This window comes from Bradysia coprophila, chromosome X, assembly GCF_014529535.1.
Source record: "Bradysia coprophila strain Holo2 chromosome X, BU_Bcop_v1, whole genome shotgun sequence".
NCBI lineage: Eukaryota > Metazoa > Arthropoda > Insecta > Diptera > Sciaridae > Bradysia > Bradysia coprophila.
Genome location: NC_050737.1, coordinates 5,558,106 through 5,576,910, shown reverse-complemented (window position 1 = coordinate 5,576,910; position 18,805 = coordinate 5,558,106). Strand labels below are relative to the sequence as shown.

Below are 18,805 nucleotides of genomic sequence, written 5' to 3'. Positions count from 1 at the left end.
CAGTGAAATATTCAGTGTTTATCTGGATGAGAAGTTAAATTTCCAAAAGCACATAAAGGAGTTGCTGGTTTCAGTAGAGAAAAGGCTGAATATCCTGAAGATGGTGGCTGGCAGTAAATGGGGTGGACATCCCAAGACGTTACTCACAATATTGAGCGCAGTAATAAGGGGAAAGATGGACTATGGGTGTTCGGTTTACGTAGGAGCCAATCAGAAGTGGATCAACAAGATCTCGGTCGCCTACAACAAAGGTCTGAGAATTTGCCTCGGATCTCTCAATACAACAACAATCTTCTGCCATACAACTAGAAATAGGAGCCATTCCGTTAGAGATTAAGAGAAAATACATCGCAGACAAAGAAGTTCTGCGTATATACAGAAAGGAACTACGATTGAAAAGAAGATTCGAAGAGATAAAGAACTAGAATGACACATGTAATCTCACGTATCTAGCAAAGAGGACGTAGAGGACGTCTGTAATACGAGGAAATGTTATCTATCTTAGAACTTGAAGGTGAAAATGACGGTGAGAGGAGAAGACAATCTTAATAAAAAATGGCTGAGCGACAAACAGTGGAAACACATGGGAGTTGAGTTCCATGATATTTACGCGGATGCCTCGAGACAAAAGAACTTGAAAGTTTAGGTTGGAATAACGGACCAAAGAAGAAATCGGGTATGCGAACGGCTGGACGACAGATTTCAGATCAAATGCCGAATTGGTCCCGATCCTGAAAGCAATAACGCAAGTAGGAAGGATACAACGTATACAAATTTGATTTTTAAAGGTTTGCAGGACAATTATCTGGTAATCCTCATCAAAGAGGAAATCAAAGAGTGGGCCGTGAAGGAATTTGTCGTGCAGTGGATACCCAGTCATGTGGGGATTAGTGGAAACGAAGAGGCTGACGATTTCGCTAACAGAAAGCAATTTAGGAGAAATAGGAGAAATTTAGGAGGACGATCCACAACCAGACAACGGAAGACAATTGGAGTAAAGCAGGGTTCACCAAATTTATTTGTCCTAGTCCTTCATGCAATTCTGGAGACTGTGGCAGAAGCGTTAGGTACCTATGACCTTAGTGGCTCTAACTTATCACTTCCATTCCTGCTAGCATATGCCGACGATCTGTTACTGCTGGCAGACAATATGCAGGATCTTCACGAATTCATCAAGGAATTTTCGGAAGTTGCACACGAAACTGGCCTCAGTATCAACCCACAAAAGTGCGAGTTCAGGGACCCTAACAACCACGAGACGGATTATCCATCATCATTGCCAGTAGGCCAATTTAATATCGCCAGAGTGAACAAACTGAAGTATCTGGGGGTGTATCTCACTGACGACCTCAATCGACCTACGATAGTACGAGAAAGAATCAAAATGGCATATAAAATCGCCCACTCGTTACTTCCGTTTCTACGTGAACACAGTCTTCCAATTTCATTGATCCAGAAAATATATGAAAGCATCATAGCACCAGTGGCAACGTATGGGTTAAAGGCATCAGCAATGACGCGCCGCAACAGGATTTCATTAACCAATATGGAACGGCAAATCCTACGAATCCTCTCCGATACAGCTAGTGACAAGCCCTCGATTGTACAACCAAGAGCGATAATGCGAAATAAAACGATAGTCAAGCGAGTCATGGTGCATCGCCTTCGTTATCACCGACATATTGAACGAAGACCAAACAACCACATTTTACGAGTGGCACGACGGTTCAAAATCAATCGGAAATTCAAAGTCGGCCGTCCATGCTTCATATGGGAAGATACACTGCGCCAAGAATCAATGAAAACAGGAACGAATCACTTACTTGATGCTATGGCCAACGATGAATTCAACATGAATGAAATAGAACAGGCCATATATGATGGAACAATCTCGGAAGAAGACGAGGAGAATTGATTCAGTTTGTATATATTATCGCATTGCTAATTAAACATTTACAATTCAGCAACAATCGTTGAAAATACTGTTGGTGAATCTCTCAGGAGATCGGATGACTTTTAATATATTGGTGAATCTATCAGAGGATCGGATAACTTATAATGTATTGGTGAATCTCTCAGGAGATCTTTTGAATGTGTACTCTGAACCTAAATGTTGTAGTTAGTCGGACTGTACGCCAATTGAGGGTCAGCTCCTTGTGTGATTGTCCTTTTCCACTTACCTGGTTGGCCTAGCGTAATCTAGGATGCATAGTGATTGAAATACATCGCTCGCTGGGTATAGTGAAGTCGGAGTCCGGAGTCGGAGGAAGCAATTTAGGAGAAATATCGGAAATGAAATTAACATTTGTGGATGTCCAGAGTCCGATTTCGGGAAAAGCATTAAACTATCAATTTGATGCATTGAGAAAAGGAAAACCACATTTTCTGAGTATGACAGATCTGGCTGACAACGGTTCACTTGAATCACGCTACAACCGAAGGCACAATAACAAGTACATCTTGAGTGACCAAATATTGACTGTAAATGAACACACAAAATCCTCTAACCTTTTGATATTCCCTTGACTGAAAGTCAAGTCAAGGGTATAGCGCCAGAAAATGGAAGTCAAGGTAATATCTAAGGGTTAAGGGATTTTGTCATTTTTACTTTAAAGAATTAAATGGAAAATTCCAAGCCATTAAACTGATTTACAAAAAACTGGCTTCATTACTTCAGTCAACTTCCCGTTTTTTTTATCTATCCGGCTTATGTTTACTGTACTAATACAAAACAAACAATATTCACTATAGTTAGGAAAAAAAAACAATTTCTATTATATTATGGATGCTACGGAGAATTTTTCACGTATACCTTTTTTATTTCATATAATTAGAAGTAACTACCCAACCCGTCTTAATCCGTTTTATTACAGTACACCTGCCTGCTACCTGACAACTTGCTATAAAATCAGGTGTTGCCAAGAGCGACACATCAGTCTTGTTGAAGAGTTTGTCAAGTGAAGGTCTCTATCGAGCTTGTCTATTAAAAATTTACAAAAAAATATTTGAAAAGAAAGTGTGAAGATGGCCAAAAATCAAATGATGGAAGTGGAAAATAACTCAACTGCCGAAACGTTTCCTTTGAACTACGATTGCTCGTACGAATTGTTTAAGCATGTTGGATTCGAGGAGTGCATCAACTTAGCAGAGGCCTACCATGGACTACGACCAGTTGCCAAATGGATATGCGAGAGAAGATTCAACAAATTTGCTTTGGATTTCCAGAAGCCTGTAAACCGCATCCTGAGTTATGCAGGACGAACCGCAACGGCGCTGATTTTAACGCTAAACAAGGCCAGATATACACCGCGTGATCTGATAAAAATCCATCGTGCTTGCAAACAATTGCGGTGCCTTACACTCAACGGATTTGACATGGAAAAATTTCAATGTAATCCATTTGCTAACTTTGGCAATGGAAAATTGGAAGAGCTTACACTGAATGAGTGCTCGCTTGCAAATGAAATTTCCTTCTTTGATGGTTACAGAAACTTGAAGAGTTTCAATATATTCAATTGTGAAGACATGAATGTCTTTGCCATCCAACGGTGCTTTAAAATCAATCGATTAATCAGTTTTACTTGCAATGATCAGTTTTTTCAAGTTCCACAGATGCTGACACTGTTACCCACTCTGGAGAGGCTCAGTTTGCGCTATAACCACTCACATATGACACTTGATATGCTGTCGCAATTGCCGTCACTGCGTTGTTTGACACTGCTTTGTGATCACGATAATATAAACGATGTGCTGGCCGATTTGGGGAAGAGTAATCGTTTGGAAGAACTGGCACTCGTCGATGTGGACATAAATGAACGAACGTTTCCGCTTATCAAATCACTTCAGAATTTAAAACTATTGTCAATTACCACGTCAACTAATTCTTGTTCTTTTCCAGCATCCAATGATTGGCCTACGAATCTCAAGAAACTAAAATTGGAAGGTTTTCGCATCGCTAATGGCAATATCGCGCCGGTGGTGGAACAACTTATAAATCTCGAAGACATGCTTCTAAAGAATTGCGAACTGTTGCGCAACGATTTTTGGGTTAGCGATTTTGATTGGATGGCAGATTTGGTAATCGATGATCTAAGTGGCAAGCGTATGCACCGAACTCTAAATGTTGCAATATACGTTGATTGTGACCAGTCACCCAAGGTAAGCAATTTTAAATAAGGAGAAATAATTTGACCAAAGTTTTCTAAAATCGAATTTTTTATCTTATTTGCAGACAATCAAATCAGCCGAAAGTCTACGCATCACCAACTACGTAAAAAATCAAAATATGTTCGAGATATCGTATCCTGGAATGGACGGTCGTTTTCCTCAGATTCAGCTTTAAATATTAGTAGAAAATATTTAGTTTCAATTAAGAAGTTGAGGCTTCTCAGTGTATGTAAATAGTTCGATCAAATAATAAAAATTCCTTAGTTTATCAATTGCACAATCTTTTATTTTATACCAAATGTCACAAACAAATAATACAAATAAGCTATGAAAAGTGGAGTCTAGAGAATTTTTCTCGTAGTATACTTGCACAGAAATTGTGGCTTCCTGGAAGAGTGAGTGCGCTAGGTTTATGGTATGGTGTCACGAATGGTAGAAGTCATCGTCACCGTCCACCGCCATCGTGTTCTATGGTTCTTTGTAAACACTTACTTCTTAGAATGCCTGCTTCACCGCTTGCTTACACGAAGAATTTTGAATTTTTTTTGTAGTCCAACGTCCACATTTGGGTACGGCTGTGACCTCTTGTGAAGTACAAAGTACATTTTGCTATGAAGAGAATCCTGATAGTTTTATTACCAAAACCGGGTAGAGATCCTCAGCCTTATTGTAGGTGTACCTCAAAGTGATTAATTCAATGGTAAAGGTGAGGATGGAGGCGATGATTAAAGACAAGGCGTTGAATAATGGGATTTTGTACGGATATCAAAGGAAAATCATTGATAGACTGCATAAACCATCTGCTGTCAGTGGTCAAGAGAAAGCTCAATGAGGGGTTTCACGTGATGAGCGTATCCTCGGATATTGAAGACGCATTTAGTAACGTCGATCTGGAGACGTTCTGTAAGATTGCCAACAATCAGACATGCCTAACGAGGTAACACGGTTGTCAGTCAATTGCTATCAAAACAGAGAGATAAAGGTAGAAGTAAAAGTAGGAGGAGACCAGAGGAGACAGTACAGCGATTTCTAATAAGGGAATACCCATGGGAGACATCCTAGGCCCGACCGTTTTCTTGTTATATAGAAGCGGCATTTTCACAATGGAGTCTGGGGATGTGGATCAGCGGAGCGAAGTCACAAGGCATTCGGTTTAATACAATGGTGAAGTTAAATTTGTATCTTCAGTGAAATATTCAGTGTTTATCTGGATGAGAAGTTAAATTTCCAAAAGCACATAAAGGAGTTGCTGGTTTCAGTAGAGAAAAGGCTGAATATCCTGAAGATGGTGGCTGGCAGTAAATGGGGTGGACATCCCAAGACGTTACTCACAATATTGAGCGCAGTAATAAGGGGAAAGATGGACTATGGGTGTTCGGTTTACGTAGGAGCCAATCAGAAGTCGATCAACAAGATCTCGGTCGCCTACAACAAAGGTCTGAGAATTTGCCTCGGATCTCTCAATACAACAACAACAAGAGATAAAGAACCAGAATGACACATGTAATCTCACGTATCTAGAAAAGAGCGGGGTTGAATGGTCCGAATTGGTAGAGGACGTCCGTAATACGAGGAAATGTTATCTACCTTAAAACTTGAAGGTGAAAATGACGATAAGAGGAGAAGACAATCTTAATAAAAAATGGCTTAGCGATAGACAGTGGAAACACATGGTCGATAGAATGCTGGTTGAAGAGTATCAGGAGTTCCATCATATTTACGCGGATGCATCGAAACAAAAGAACGAGAAAGTTTGGGTAGGAATAACGGACCAAAGAAGAAATCGGGCATGCGAAAGGCTGGACGACAGATTTCAGATCAAATGCCGAATTGGTCGAGATCCTGAAAGCAATAACCAGAGCGGCATGTGATTTTTCTTGCGAAAAGAGTGAATAAGTGAGCGATTTTTCCGAAAATAGTTGGTAAATTCACTATTATTTTGAATTAAAAAAGTAACTGAAAAGTGGCTAAAAACGAGTGACTGTAGTGTAGTGTAGTGTAGTGTGACAGTAATATCAGTCCCCCTCGGTCTCGAGTCAAAATCGACACATTTAGTGCATAAAAAACCGTTTACCACTCGGTTTCGTTTATTATTGGTCAGTGGCTTCAAACCTCTAAAGAAACTGTCTGATTTCAATCTTTTTCATTTTTATATCATACAATGAATTAGTAGATACTGTACTAGGTATTACTGTATTCGAGGGCTTCAGCCTGAGGGGAAGGCCACATTACCTCCCTAGTAAAGTAAATGTTATTTTTAATTTTTTAAGGAATGAATTAAAATTTGTATATCAGGTAGAAGTTTGGTCAGTGGTTCATGTCAACTTTAAAAATTAGGACTAACATAAGTCTATAGAGTGAGACTGGCTCGACAAGTTTGTGTTTACTACGTAGGTGAAAACACGGTGTTTCAGTGGGTTTTGATTTTTTTTTCATGTGTCGGGGCCGAAAATGAGGGAGTTTCGAGATTTTTCTCGGGTTTTCGACCCCTTACATGAAACTTTTTTTGAGTATCTGTTTTGGACGATTGATTTTAGGCACTTTCGCATGTAGCCCTCACTTCGTTCGGGCTACAACTCGCGAAATTGCCTAAAAACAATCGTCCCAAACAGATACACAAATAACTATTATGTTGCAGAAAGTGTAGTGCCAAGAAATTGAATTTGTGCGAGGTAGAGTCCTTTTTCACCAAGCAATCTGAGTGACCTTCGTATGAAAATCTTGAATTTGACAACTGTAAGTGTGACAACGTGTCAAAAACAAAAGTTCAAAACCCACTGAAAGCTGCTGGCGGTCCACTTGTCGTGATCCAACTTTTTCCAAATATGAGCAAAATGTAAACAAAAAAAAAAATATTGCGAAATAAATAAATTGGATATTGTTGTTTGCGACGGACGACATACCTCAGTAATTACAGATGAACCAAAACAAAGGAATATTGCGATCGGAAGCGTTTCTGGTAAGAATTACCAACGATATTCGAAAAAATATTTTGGCTCGTGAATGAATAATTTTGTATCGCTGATTCAACATGGCTGAAATGAAGGGAGGCCGCTGAAATTACACTAACACAACTACAAATATTGTGTAAAGTAACTGTCAACAATTGAGAAATATTGAAAATATAATCTTATGTATTTCAAAAATAAACTGGTACCCTATATTCAACCACCAGCGACACCTCACCAACGATCAATGACTAATTCCATTTGGCTTTATGAAACCAGGCAGGAACAGCTCATTTTGCTGATGTCAGCTGGACCTATCCATACATTACGAAAATGAATTTGAATGAACACTGACGTCAGTTCTTAATTTTATTATATTTTACTAGGAAATGTTTTACCTGCGATCTGCGATCTAAATTTAAACTAAATTTAACTGTATTCACGTTCAAATGCTGATAAAAAAAAATTATTTTACTAAATCAAGCGCTCCTGCCTGGTTTTACTATGCCGTGCATATAATGTTAGCATTTTGATAAAAGCCAATAAATTTTAAGGATAAGGATACGCTTAGTAAAAATCGAAATAACGAAAACCTGTTCATCCGAAAAAATCCAGTAGATTTTGCGCCGCAGGCGAAATTTTAGATCCTAAAGTTACTGATTGATACTGATTTTGTAACTTCAGTATTAAATGTAATGAAAATTTTCCTTTAGTTATCCGCTTTCGTCTGAAATAGTTAGAAATAGTGAGAAAAGTGAGGAAATGCGAAAAAAGTAACTTACTATCACTCCTCTCAAAAATAGTCTGAAAAGTGAAAATAGTGAGGAGACATGCCGCCCTGTCAATAACGCAAGTAGGAAGGATACAGCGGGAGAAAATTGTGATCTTGACAGATTCACTCAACGTGTACAAATGGATTTTTCAAGGTTTGCAGGACAATTATCTGGTACACCTCATCAAAGAGGAAATCAAAGAGGAAATCAAAGAGTGGGCCGTGAAGGAATTTGTCGTGCAGTGGATACCCAGTCATGTGGGGATTTGTGGAAACCGAGAGGCTGACGATTTCGCTAACAGACGAAGCAATTTAGGAGAAATATCGGTGGACCGAAGACTATCAATTTGATGCATTGAGAAAAGGAAAACCACATTTTCTGATTATGACAGATCTGGCTGACAACGGTTGACGTGAGTCACGCCACAACCGAAGACACAATAGGTTTGTTCCAAATAACTGTAAACACGAAGTTTATCAACCGAAAAACGACGACTTTGATCCAAATCGACATAACCTTAGCTTTTTTATCGAAATTCGAGCTGCCGTATTATTTTGTTGTGACGGTTAAAAAATGTCGCTGTGTTGCGTGAATGGATGTTTCAACAATTTTTATAATAATAAAACTGTGAAGTTATACAGATTTCCTATGTTTTAAAAGGTGAAATTATTGAAATTATTTGTTGTATTATTATTTATATCTACTTGCATTACGTTAGACACAAAGAAACGCCTGATACTTCGTCAAAGGTTGGAGTGGATTCGCGCATTGAAAAACAAGTCTTCGATAACTATAACAAATATTTTTTTTTTTTTTTTTTTTTTTTTTTAAGTAGCCGTTCTACCGTGGTAGAACACGCACGGGGGCCTCTGTTTGGGCCCATTGTGCTGGCTATGACTTATTAGTGCAGTTGCTGGTTATTGGAACCTTCCTGTACTAGTAATGTAGTTTAGGATGTCCCTTGGGTGAATGTTTTTGATCAGGTTATACCTGATGATGTAGTTGCCTAAGTGCTTTCGCCTTTTCATGATGAAAGCTGGGCAATGGCAGAGGTAATGTTCGGCTGTGTCAGTGTGATGGCCACACAGATCACACCCTGGATCCGTTCGTTTTCCTATAGTTGTGAGGTGTTTGTTAAATCCGTAGTGTCCAGTTGTTACGCCGGTGAAGATTTTCAGTCTTGTTCTGCTTACGTTTAGTAGAAACTTTGAGTTTCTGTCGCATATGTTGATGCAGTTTTTGGATTGTCTGCAGCTTGTAATGCTGTCCCAATAATTTTTGGATCTTTTTGTCCTTATTATTTTAATTATACTTTTACTGTATGAGTGGGGCGTGCCCATTATTGGTTCTGGTCCAATTGGTGTGCTTAGAGCCGCAATTCTGGCTAGCTCGTCTGCGATTTCGTTACCTTCAATACCTTGGTGACCTGGCACCCATATTAGGTTGATGTGGTTGATAGTGGTAGCACTGTTCAAAGTTTCCCAGCATTCTAGCGTTACTGCTGACTTAAAGCTGATTGATGCTAGCGCCTTTAGTGCCGCCTGACTGTCCGAGCAAATAGATACGTCTTGGCCAGTAATATTGTTATCGATGAGAGCGTGACAGCCCTCCATGATTGCTCTTATCTCAGCTAGAAATATTGACGAGCATTTTCCTAGTGGAATAGAATTTTTGATCTTAGGGTGATTGCAGTATACTCCGGCTCCTGCCGATTTCGAGATCAGTGAGCCGTCTGTGTAGAAGACAATTCCTTTTGGTGGTAATTTCCCATTGAACCAGTCCTCCCTTGATGGGATCTGGATGTTGAACCTTCTGTCAAATTTGTGCTTTGTTATGATTTTGTCTGAGGGCATTAATAGATCAGGTTCGTCAATAATCGTGTTGAACCATATGCTTGAATGGTTGGTGTTCTTGAACTGATTGTCTTGTTGCTTGGTTAGCCTGCTCATTGTAATAATGGCTTCGGTTTCTATAAAAATGTGCAATGGAGTGAGGTTCAAAAGTGCCTCCATGGCAGCTGTTGGAGTTGATCTCCAAGATCCTGTTATTGCTTTGCAGGCCATTCTCTGGAATTTATCTAGTTTGTAGCGTACTTGTTGATATTTACATATGTGATTCCAAAGGAAGCATCCGTATGTTAAGATTGGTCTGATGACTGTCGTGTAAATCCAGAACATTACTTTGGGAGAGAGACCCCATGATTTGCCGTACGCTCTCCTACATTGCCACAGAGAGATAGTGGCTTTTTGTATTCGTTCATCCAGATTGTCATTCCAGGACAGCTTGCTGTCCAGGGTAATACCCAGATATCTTACCGAGTTGACCAGAAGTATTGGTGTTCCTTTAATTAGTGGTATATTCATAACTTCTGTTTTCCTTTTATTAGTGAATAATATCATCTTTGTCTTACTCGGGTTAATAGTTAGTTCGTTTCCATCGCACCATTCACTAACAATATCGAGAGCCGTTTGAAGTAAATCACACAGGACGCTGATGAATTTTCCTCTAAGTAGAATTGCTAAATCGTCTGAGAAACCCTCTGTTTGGAAGTTCCTGTCGCTGAGAATGGTTAGAAGTTCATTCAGTACTAGACACCATAGCAGTGGTGGTAGAACTCCTCCTTGTGGGCAACCTTTAGATACTGTCGTTATAATTATTGATGTGCCGAAGTGGACAAAGATTAATCTACTGTGTAACATAGCTAGGATCCACCCTATGATACCCGGATCTATGTTGTGTTTGTAGCAAGCATTTTTTATGGCCAAATACGTTAGGTAGTTGAAAGCGCCAGATATATCTATAAAGCATCCTAGTGCGAATTCACCATAGGCTAATGATAGCTCTATGCTTTGAACGATATTTTGTAGAGCATTTTCGGTAGACTTTCCGCTCTGGTAGGCATGTTGTTTTGGGTGTATTTTAAATTGTCTTAAAGGCTCGTCTCTAAGGTACCTGTCTATTATTTTTTCGAGAGTTTTCAACATAAATGACGACAAGCTTATTGGTCTGTAGTTTTCGGCTAATGAGTAATTACTTTTGCCTGGCTTTTGTATGAAGATTACTTTTACTCTCCTCCAGCTTCTAGGTATGTATTTTAGCCCTAGTGATGCTTTGAATAATCTATTCATGAGATGTAAGACGCCCGTGTTGCTGTTTTGCATCATAGCTGGAAAAATGTTGTCTGGACCTGGTGATTTCAACGGTATGAAAGTTTTCATGGCCCAGTCAATGCGGTCTATTGTTACCATTCTGTTAATCAAATCTGGGTTTGCTTCCCCATCGAATGAGTGTGTGATTCTGCTGTGCTCGTCTTCATTGGTTTCCTTGCAGTTTGGGAAGTGGAAGTCTAGCAGATGCTTATACGTCTCCTCGTGGTTCTTAGTGTATTCTCCGTTTGGCAATAGTAAAGAGCCCGCCATTTGTGTGGGGTCCTTGGATATTATTTTTAGTAACTTTGAAGCATCGTGTACCTTGTTGATAGCGCTGCATTGATTTTGCCAGCCAGCTCTTTCTCTGCTTCTCAGATTTTTGTTATAGATACCTAATTCCTTGTAGTAAGGGTGAAAGTCACCTGTTATTTTACAGTTGTTGAAAAGCCTCCGAACTTTCTGTCTCTGTTTTTTGTCTGCCGTAGAGTAGTAAGGTACTGAGTTGCCTGCCTTGTGTTTTAGAATCGGGCATGATTTTTCATATGCGTTAACTAAGATATTTTGTAGGTAAAGTGCATCTTCATCTAGTTCTTGCTCTGTTAAGATTGGGGAGGAGTGATTATTTCCATCGTCTAATGATTCTAAGAGTATGTTTCTGAATAAAGTCCAATTTGTGGAAGCTGGGTTCCTAAATAGGAGAGGAGGTATTGGATCTAAAGACATTTTGAATGTGATGCATCTGTGATCAGATGTGAGAATATGATCAGAGACATGCCAGTCAGTAATGTGTGGAAAAAGGTTTTCTGAGCATAGAGAAATATCGAGTACTTCTTGCCTTAGTTTGTTCCTGAATGTTGGTTCGTTCCCTATGTTCACAATTCTCAAGTCTGTTGTTAGAATGAAGTCAAACAGGTTTCCTCCCCGTATGTTTATATTCGTGCTTCCCCATGCAAAGTGGTGAGCGTTAGCATCTATGCTCGCAAGCATTTGTATATTGTTGGATTTACAGTACTCTACCAGGACGATGAATTCAGGGCTAGGAGGACCGTCTGCGGCTTCGTATGGAAAGTAGCTTGAACAGATTATTATATTCTTGTCACTGCAATTCACTTTAACAGTTAGCATTGCCACCGCCTGGTCTGGTGTGCTCAAATTGTACATTGGGTGCATTGTTAAGTTTTTGGAGCAGTATATCGCAGCTCTAGGTCTACTGTTACCCCCTGAATGGATGACATTACCTATTCTCCTGTTTAAGCCAGTTATTTTACCTAATCTAACTGTTGGTTCCTGTACTAAAGCAATGAAGGATGTTTTGTTACTGACTAGTGTATTCAGTTCTGATGTGGGCGCGTACGCTCTATGTAGATTAATCTGATAAAAATCTAGCTCTTTATCCATGGTCAAAATGGAATTCCTGTTCGATGAGATCTTTAGAGTGGGGCTTGGAGCTCACAGACTTACGTGGTGAGGTGGTTTCTGCTTGGTGCCAAAAGAAACTCAATTTGCTTGTTGATGAAAGTTTATTTATGGAAGTACTTAGAGATTTGTTACATTTTGAATAGCCCAACATCGTAGTAAATTTGCGCACTGAAGCCATTATTTGCTGTTTTTGCTCTCTTCTATGGAGATTCGTATGCGACTACTCCCAAAGTACGGCTTGAAACCGATGGCTTTTAGATCCTTGACTGATTTTTCGTCGATTCCGAAGAAGATGATTGTTCTATCACCTTGGATCTTTTTCTTGTTGAATGGACGCCAGTGGTTTGTGTCGATGCTATCATTCTTCAGCTCAATGTCGTCGAAGAAATCCAAAGTCTCTGGGGCCGGATTCTCAACGATAGTCGTAGCTCGAATTAGACGCGGAACGGCTCCGCAGTCGATTGCTTTTATTTTAGCGTCCTTCCAGAGGTCCTTCAAGATGGGAACAACCATTAGTGCCCATTCCTTTGCAGTTTGATTGGGACAGACGAACTTGTAGTGTCCTCTCTCGAAATCACAATAATCAAATTTGACTTCCGGATCGTCGACCTTTTTCAGTTGATTTTTGACACTGTTGTGTATGATCTTGCCGTGCGCCTTAGAGAACAGGTGAGCTTCATCCATGTCTGGTACCAACTTGACAACGTGCTTAGCTGGTTTTGCTGGCAGTTCCTCAGCCACAGGCGGGCTCATAATGACTCTCCTTATCTTTTTCGTTGGTGGTTGTGTGCCCCCTGTAGACGACGTGGTGCTGGATTCTCGTGACCTTTTAGCGCGTATCTGCTCCTCCTCGTTGATCTCTATGCTAGCTGCTATGGCACTGATGTCGTTGATGTCTTTATCTGATACCGTAATTTGTAGCACCGAATCGATGTTTCCTAGAGCGCTTTCTACAGTTTCCTCGTCGATAGGATCAACTTCGATTGGCTCGTCTACGTCGCTCTTAGTGCTGTCCTCCAGATTGGGTTGAATGTCCTTATCCTTAAGTGTTGAATTGAATAGTTTCAGGCCGAATGCTGCGCGATGCATTACCTTCTTTGAGACCTTAGTATGGTGCGGGCGCCCTTGCCTTACCGGAGAATTGGAATCGATGCGCACTACTAAGAAGTTGTTTTGTTCCAGTTGAGCTACTAGATAGCTGTGATTCTGTGCGCGTACTATTGCTATGAAGTAACCGTAGTTGAGGTTATGAGCTCTGCTGCACTGTGTGATTGAAATTTTTACCCGATCGTTGTGCTCGAGTGCAAATAATGGTTGAATCGAGCTGCTGCAGTGTTGATGACTTCTCGCTGAATGTGAGTCGTCGCTTAGGTTGGCCGATTGTACTACTGAACCACTATGACGGTGTGCCCGTGCTATTGCTACAACATAATAATAGTTGAGGTTAGGAGTACCGATGTATTGCACGCTGTAAGCTTTTACCTGATCGTTGTATTTATGTGCGAATATCTTCCGGCACGAGATTATGTTTGCGTGGCGTAGAAGTCTGCCCGATGAACGTGAATCGTTCCTTGTGCTGGCTAATTGTTTTTCTTGTCGAGACCGGTAGCTATCGTGTTGATAGAATGGGTTGGAATCTACAGTTCCGAGCTTCGTTCCGTTTGCAAGATTCGTTGTTCCTTTGATAGCTGTCTGCTTATAATTATACACGGGATCAGTTATATTGTTAGTTGCTGTTGGTGAACTTGTTTTTACCTTAACCCTAATGTGGGCACTGCTTAGTATAGACGTAGAAGTCCAGATGGAAAATATCCTGTTGAGCACGCGGTTTTCGATTGCGGTTTCCTTTATCCAGCGAATAAAGCAGTTTTTTACTGTGTACCAAGTTGTACGCCCAGAATACACCGACACCGATAATCCTGTTAGGTAGGTACGATTCACCAAGCACGATTCTGATAAATTACTGTTGTATGACAGCGTCGGTTTGCAGTTATTGAAAGATCCGGAATGTTCGGGAAATAATGATCGAATGGCGTTGATTTTGCCGGTATGAGATGACGGTAAGAGCTTTACGTAGTCGTTTAATTTTGGGAGCAAATTATTTCCGCGAGAGTTGCCGATAATCGGTTTACAGTCGAATGTTGTTATGCTCTTCTCGGTCAATATTGTAGTGACTGTAGTTGCATTGATTGTATGCTTCTCTATACACTGTGTACTTCTAATGTGTTGCGACAGATCGTGCTGAATGGTCCTATAATGTGTGTGTGATGTCGTGCTTGATGTGTTTAGTTTGAAGAGAGAGCTCGTTGAGCAATATTTAGAGCCAGATGGCAATCGTAAATCTAGAGAGTTCGATATAATCGATCCCAGAGAGCCGTTAGGCGAGAGAGTAATTTCAACGAAATTACTCCTGTGGTTGTGATTTTGATTTACACAACGTTGCTTACAAATTGCCCAATTTACAATTCGTACATGAGATGGGGCGCCATTTTGGTTGCCCTCAGCTATGCTTTTTTTCTTTAATTTTGGTAGATTTGCTGTGTGCTTCATTATCACTACACCCCAGATGGAGTCCTGGGCCTTTATAGAAACACTGACAGGGTTTTTATTTCACCGTTTCACTATTTTACTGTAGGAAAATCTTATTTAAATACGGAGCTATCTTAAGCGCGTCCGTTCGTTCTTCTTCTCTCTCTCTATAACAAATATTACCTCGAAGAGAGTTTGCTCTGCACATTTTAAAAATGGTAATTTATGCCGTGCGGTACAAGTGGTATTTCCAGGCAAGGCTGACGACGATGACGCACTGAATCCTGACTGGATGCCGTGGCTCAACATTTCGAATGGTTTTGAAGATTATGGACAGCCCGTAGCAACAACGGAGAAGAATTGTGACTTTGGCGATAAGAGAAACCGTATTTATGACAATCGGAAATTAATGGACGGAAATGACAACGAAAAGCATGCAATGGAGAAGAATTGTGACTTTGGCGATAATAGAAACCGTATTGATGACAATCGGAAATGGAAATGACAACAAACAGCATGCAGTGGGGAAGAATTCTGACTTCGATGATGACTTCAATGTTGTACCCGCTGTTTCACGAGGAAACGGTCCTGTCGAGCTGGAATTTGACGAGGACGCAATAAACGTCGAAACAGCCGACATAAAAACCATAAGCGAAACAATTGAACTTGAAATGAATAATTTGAACCGGATTCTTGACGAAATTTTAAAAAATGACAAAATTGACGAATTGAAGAGTATTATCCATGGATTGTTCAAAGTAGTGGAAAATTTAAATGAAAAACTTAAGCATTTCGAAATTGATCTGAACTTCTTCAAGGATGACAACAAGAAGACGTTATACTGGTGTTAGGGAATCTCGCGCCGCGTCATTCATAATAACTCACAAAGTGACATCTTCCTTATACAAAATGTGTCAAAATGAGAATTATTGTGAATGACGCGGCGCGAGATTCCTAGCAACCGTTATACTACACTGGTCTGCCAAACTTCTCTTTACTCGAAACACTTATTACGAAGCTGACTCCGTTCGTTGATCACAAAGCATTCATTGACGGCATCACAGATCATAATTTTAACGTTGATGAAACTACGACTCGGGCTCCAATTCAGCGATCTGGCATATCGATTTCAAGTCTCCAAGCAAACAGCGAGTCGTGCTTTTTACTCGTGCATTAACTTCAAGATGAAAGGAATGATATATCGCCCGCCCAGAGAAGAAGTCATGAATACAATGCCAGAATGTTTTAAAACCAATTTCGGAGATCAAGTGGCACACATCATTGACTGCGTTGAATTGTTCATCGAAGCCCCATATCATTTCGACACACGTATTCAGTGCTGGTCTGAATACAAACATTATTACACTCTAAAGTACTTGGTGTAAGTTACGCCACAAGGAATGTTCGAGTTCGTTTCTTAAGGATTCGGAGGAAGAGCTAACGACATGCTTGTTACGACTTCCTCTCAATTTCTTGATATATTGGAACCAAACGACTTGGTGCTTGCCGACAAAGGATTCAACATGCATGATGTGTTCAAAATTCGTTGTGTCGACCTGGAAATTCCAGTATTTGTGTCCAATCAAAAACAATTGCATCCCTTAGCTGTGGAGGCCACTCGAAAAATTGCTAACGTCCGAATCCATGTGGAGCGATGCATTGGCTTGTTGAGACGAAACTATTTAATACTTTATCGAGTGATCCCAGTGTCTATGTTGTCGAAACCTGTATCTTCGACGGACAATGTTCCAATTATAGACAACAAAATTACAGTGTGCAGCGCCTTGTGTAATTTATGTCCATCCATAATTCCAGCTAAATAAATTGTGAAACTCTTTTTTAAAAATTGTTTTAATTGATACAAAAAATCGTAATTGATTAACCATAGGTTTTCGTATAGAAACTGTTCATCAGTTCAGGTACAATAACAGTCTTAGCTAAATAATTTCCATGACAGTCACACTTACACGTACCATCAGGACTGGCAGCAAAGAAATTACATAGAGGATCGATAACGAGTCCACTTTCAGAGCAGGAAAAGTTTTGATGAGCTTTCTCCATGCTTTGTATAAACATTTTCCTGGCAATCGGCTTCATATCGTTTCCGTATTTTATTGCTTTTGAAGTGACTCGAGATTTTTCGGAATAGCATATTTTCATTATAGTCGACTTCGCTAGTTTCTTCAAGCTGGTACGACAAACCGATTTAAAGACCGAACCTGTTACTCTCCCTACACGATGTTTTTCCCACAGCCAACAGTCTTTCTGCTTTACTGTTAGTGTCTCGACCATATTTATACATTCGGCAGGTACGACAATGGATTGAGCTATTTTCAGGACCTCTTGAAGTTCCTTTCCTTGAAATTCGGAGTTGTAGAATATGTTGATGAGGCTGAGACGGATAATTTTGTCATAATCGCTTGTGTATTTGTCCCTGGAAATAATATCATATCATATAACTCACTTTCAGCTTCTTCCGATGAGTGCGTTGTTTAATGAATTCCGCATTTAAGCCGGGAGACACAAGTGTTAATGGTGAGACGATATTCGACTTTTCCTTATTCTCTTTCAACAACTCATAAATATCCTCTTTCGAAAATTCTTCTGGACATTCAATTGATTGAGGAAATCTCTCTTTTTTCGCAAAACTCATTTCGGCCAATGGTAGAAACCGTTCAATAGTCGACACTCCAGGATGGTTCCATTGACAAGGAAAATCGGTTTTACTGTGATTGTCGTGGGTTCGGACAAATATTTCTACAGCATATAGTATTGCTCCGATGTGTGAACATGCTTCCCCTAATCCAGATTTGCAATTGCAGTGGGCAGCAATAATCATTCCGCCTGAATGACAGAGCACCCACGGCTGTAGTGGTGCTTCGTTGATTCTCTGGGAGTGCTCTACTATTCCCACGACAACAATTTTGCTGTTCGATAAACGGCGGGAAACAATTTTACGTACCCAGCCACTTTCGAAGACATGATAAGCACTTAGGCCTTTGTTTGCCATTATTTCTTCATTTGAATATGTGCTCGTTGTGGAGCTGAAACAATTCCAGATATCCAGAAGACTGACCTTCGGTAAGTCTTCCCTTTACCAATGTTTCACTCATACTTTTCGTGTATGTATCAACCATTTCACACAAGATTTCACAATATTTCACAATATTTTTATTTACGTCTTTGAACTGTACATTATTTAATGAAGACATTTTCAGAGGAAAATAATAAAAATTTTATCGCAAAGATTTAAAGACTTTGCAACCAAGTCACAAATTTTCACGAATAATGAAACGAATAAAGGCCATCGTCATAGCCTTCTAATTTATTTCCTAAATTTCTATACATTTTTCATAGTATGGCGATCTCATCTTTGCAAAATCTAATTTATTCTGCGCTCTTTTCGAATAAAAAACGGTAGCTCATTTTTTATATAATTTTTATTAGGTTATGTCCATTTGGATCAAATTTGACAGAAATTTGACAATTCATTTGATCTTGGAACAAACCTATAACAAGTACATCTTGAGTGACCAAATATTAACTGTAAATGAACACACATTTCTGTTTTACAAGAAGACTATATTCACTGGAATCAATTGTGTTTCTGTATGAGGTCAAATAAATGAGGTTTTCTACCTACTACGAAGTAGGAGGAAAACAGTATTTTGTTGTCACGACCCCTTGACATGTTATAACGTTCACTCCGAAAATGGACATTGCTAAAAATCGTACTCTTATTCAAGTTTCTTTTGCTTTCCAACATTACTCTCAACGCAAACACTCTAGAATTTCAAATGAATCGACATTTGTGCGCAGA

At 39.8% G+C, this 18,805-nt stretch overlaps 1 protein-coding gene and 1 long non-coding RNA gene across 2 annotated transcripts; one reads left to right on the top strand and one right to left on the bottom strand.

Moving 5' to 3' along the window:
• The first annotated feature begins 2,928 nt into the window (after nucleotides 1–2,928).
• LOC119085159 lies at nucleotides 2,929–4,439 on the top strand. The gene is made up of 2 exons (XM_037195458.1): nucleotides 2,929–4,158; nucleotides 4,232–4,439. Exons 1-2 carry the CDS (start codon nucleotides 3,025–3,027, stop codon nucleotides 4,340–4,342), a joined length of 1,245 nt encoding a protein of 414 aa, XP_037051353.1. The 5' UTR covers nucleotides 2,929–3,024; the 3' UTR covers nucleotides 4,343–4,439.
• A 4,263-nt stretch (nucleotides 4,440–8,702) lies between these two features.
• On the bottom strand, nucleotides 8,703–18,111 carry LOC119085154. Its single transcript, XR_005089243.1, has 3 exons — nucleotides 18,101–18,111; nucleotides 11,948–11,954; nucleotides 8,703–8,779 (listed from the first exon to the last, which is right to left on the bottom strand). It is a non-coding gene; the product is annotated as an uncharacterized LOC119085154 (long non-coding RNA).
• Nucleotides 18,112–18,805: the final 694 nt, after the last annotated feature.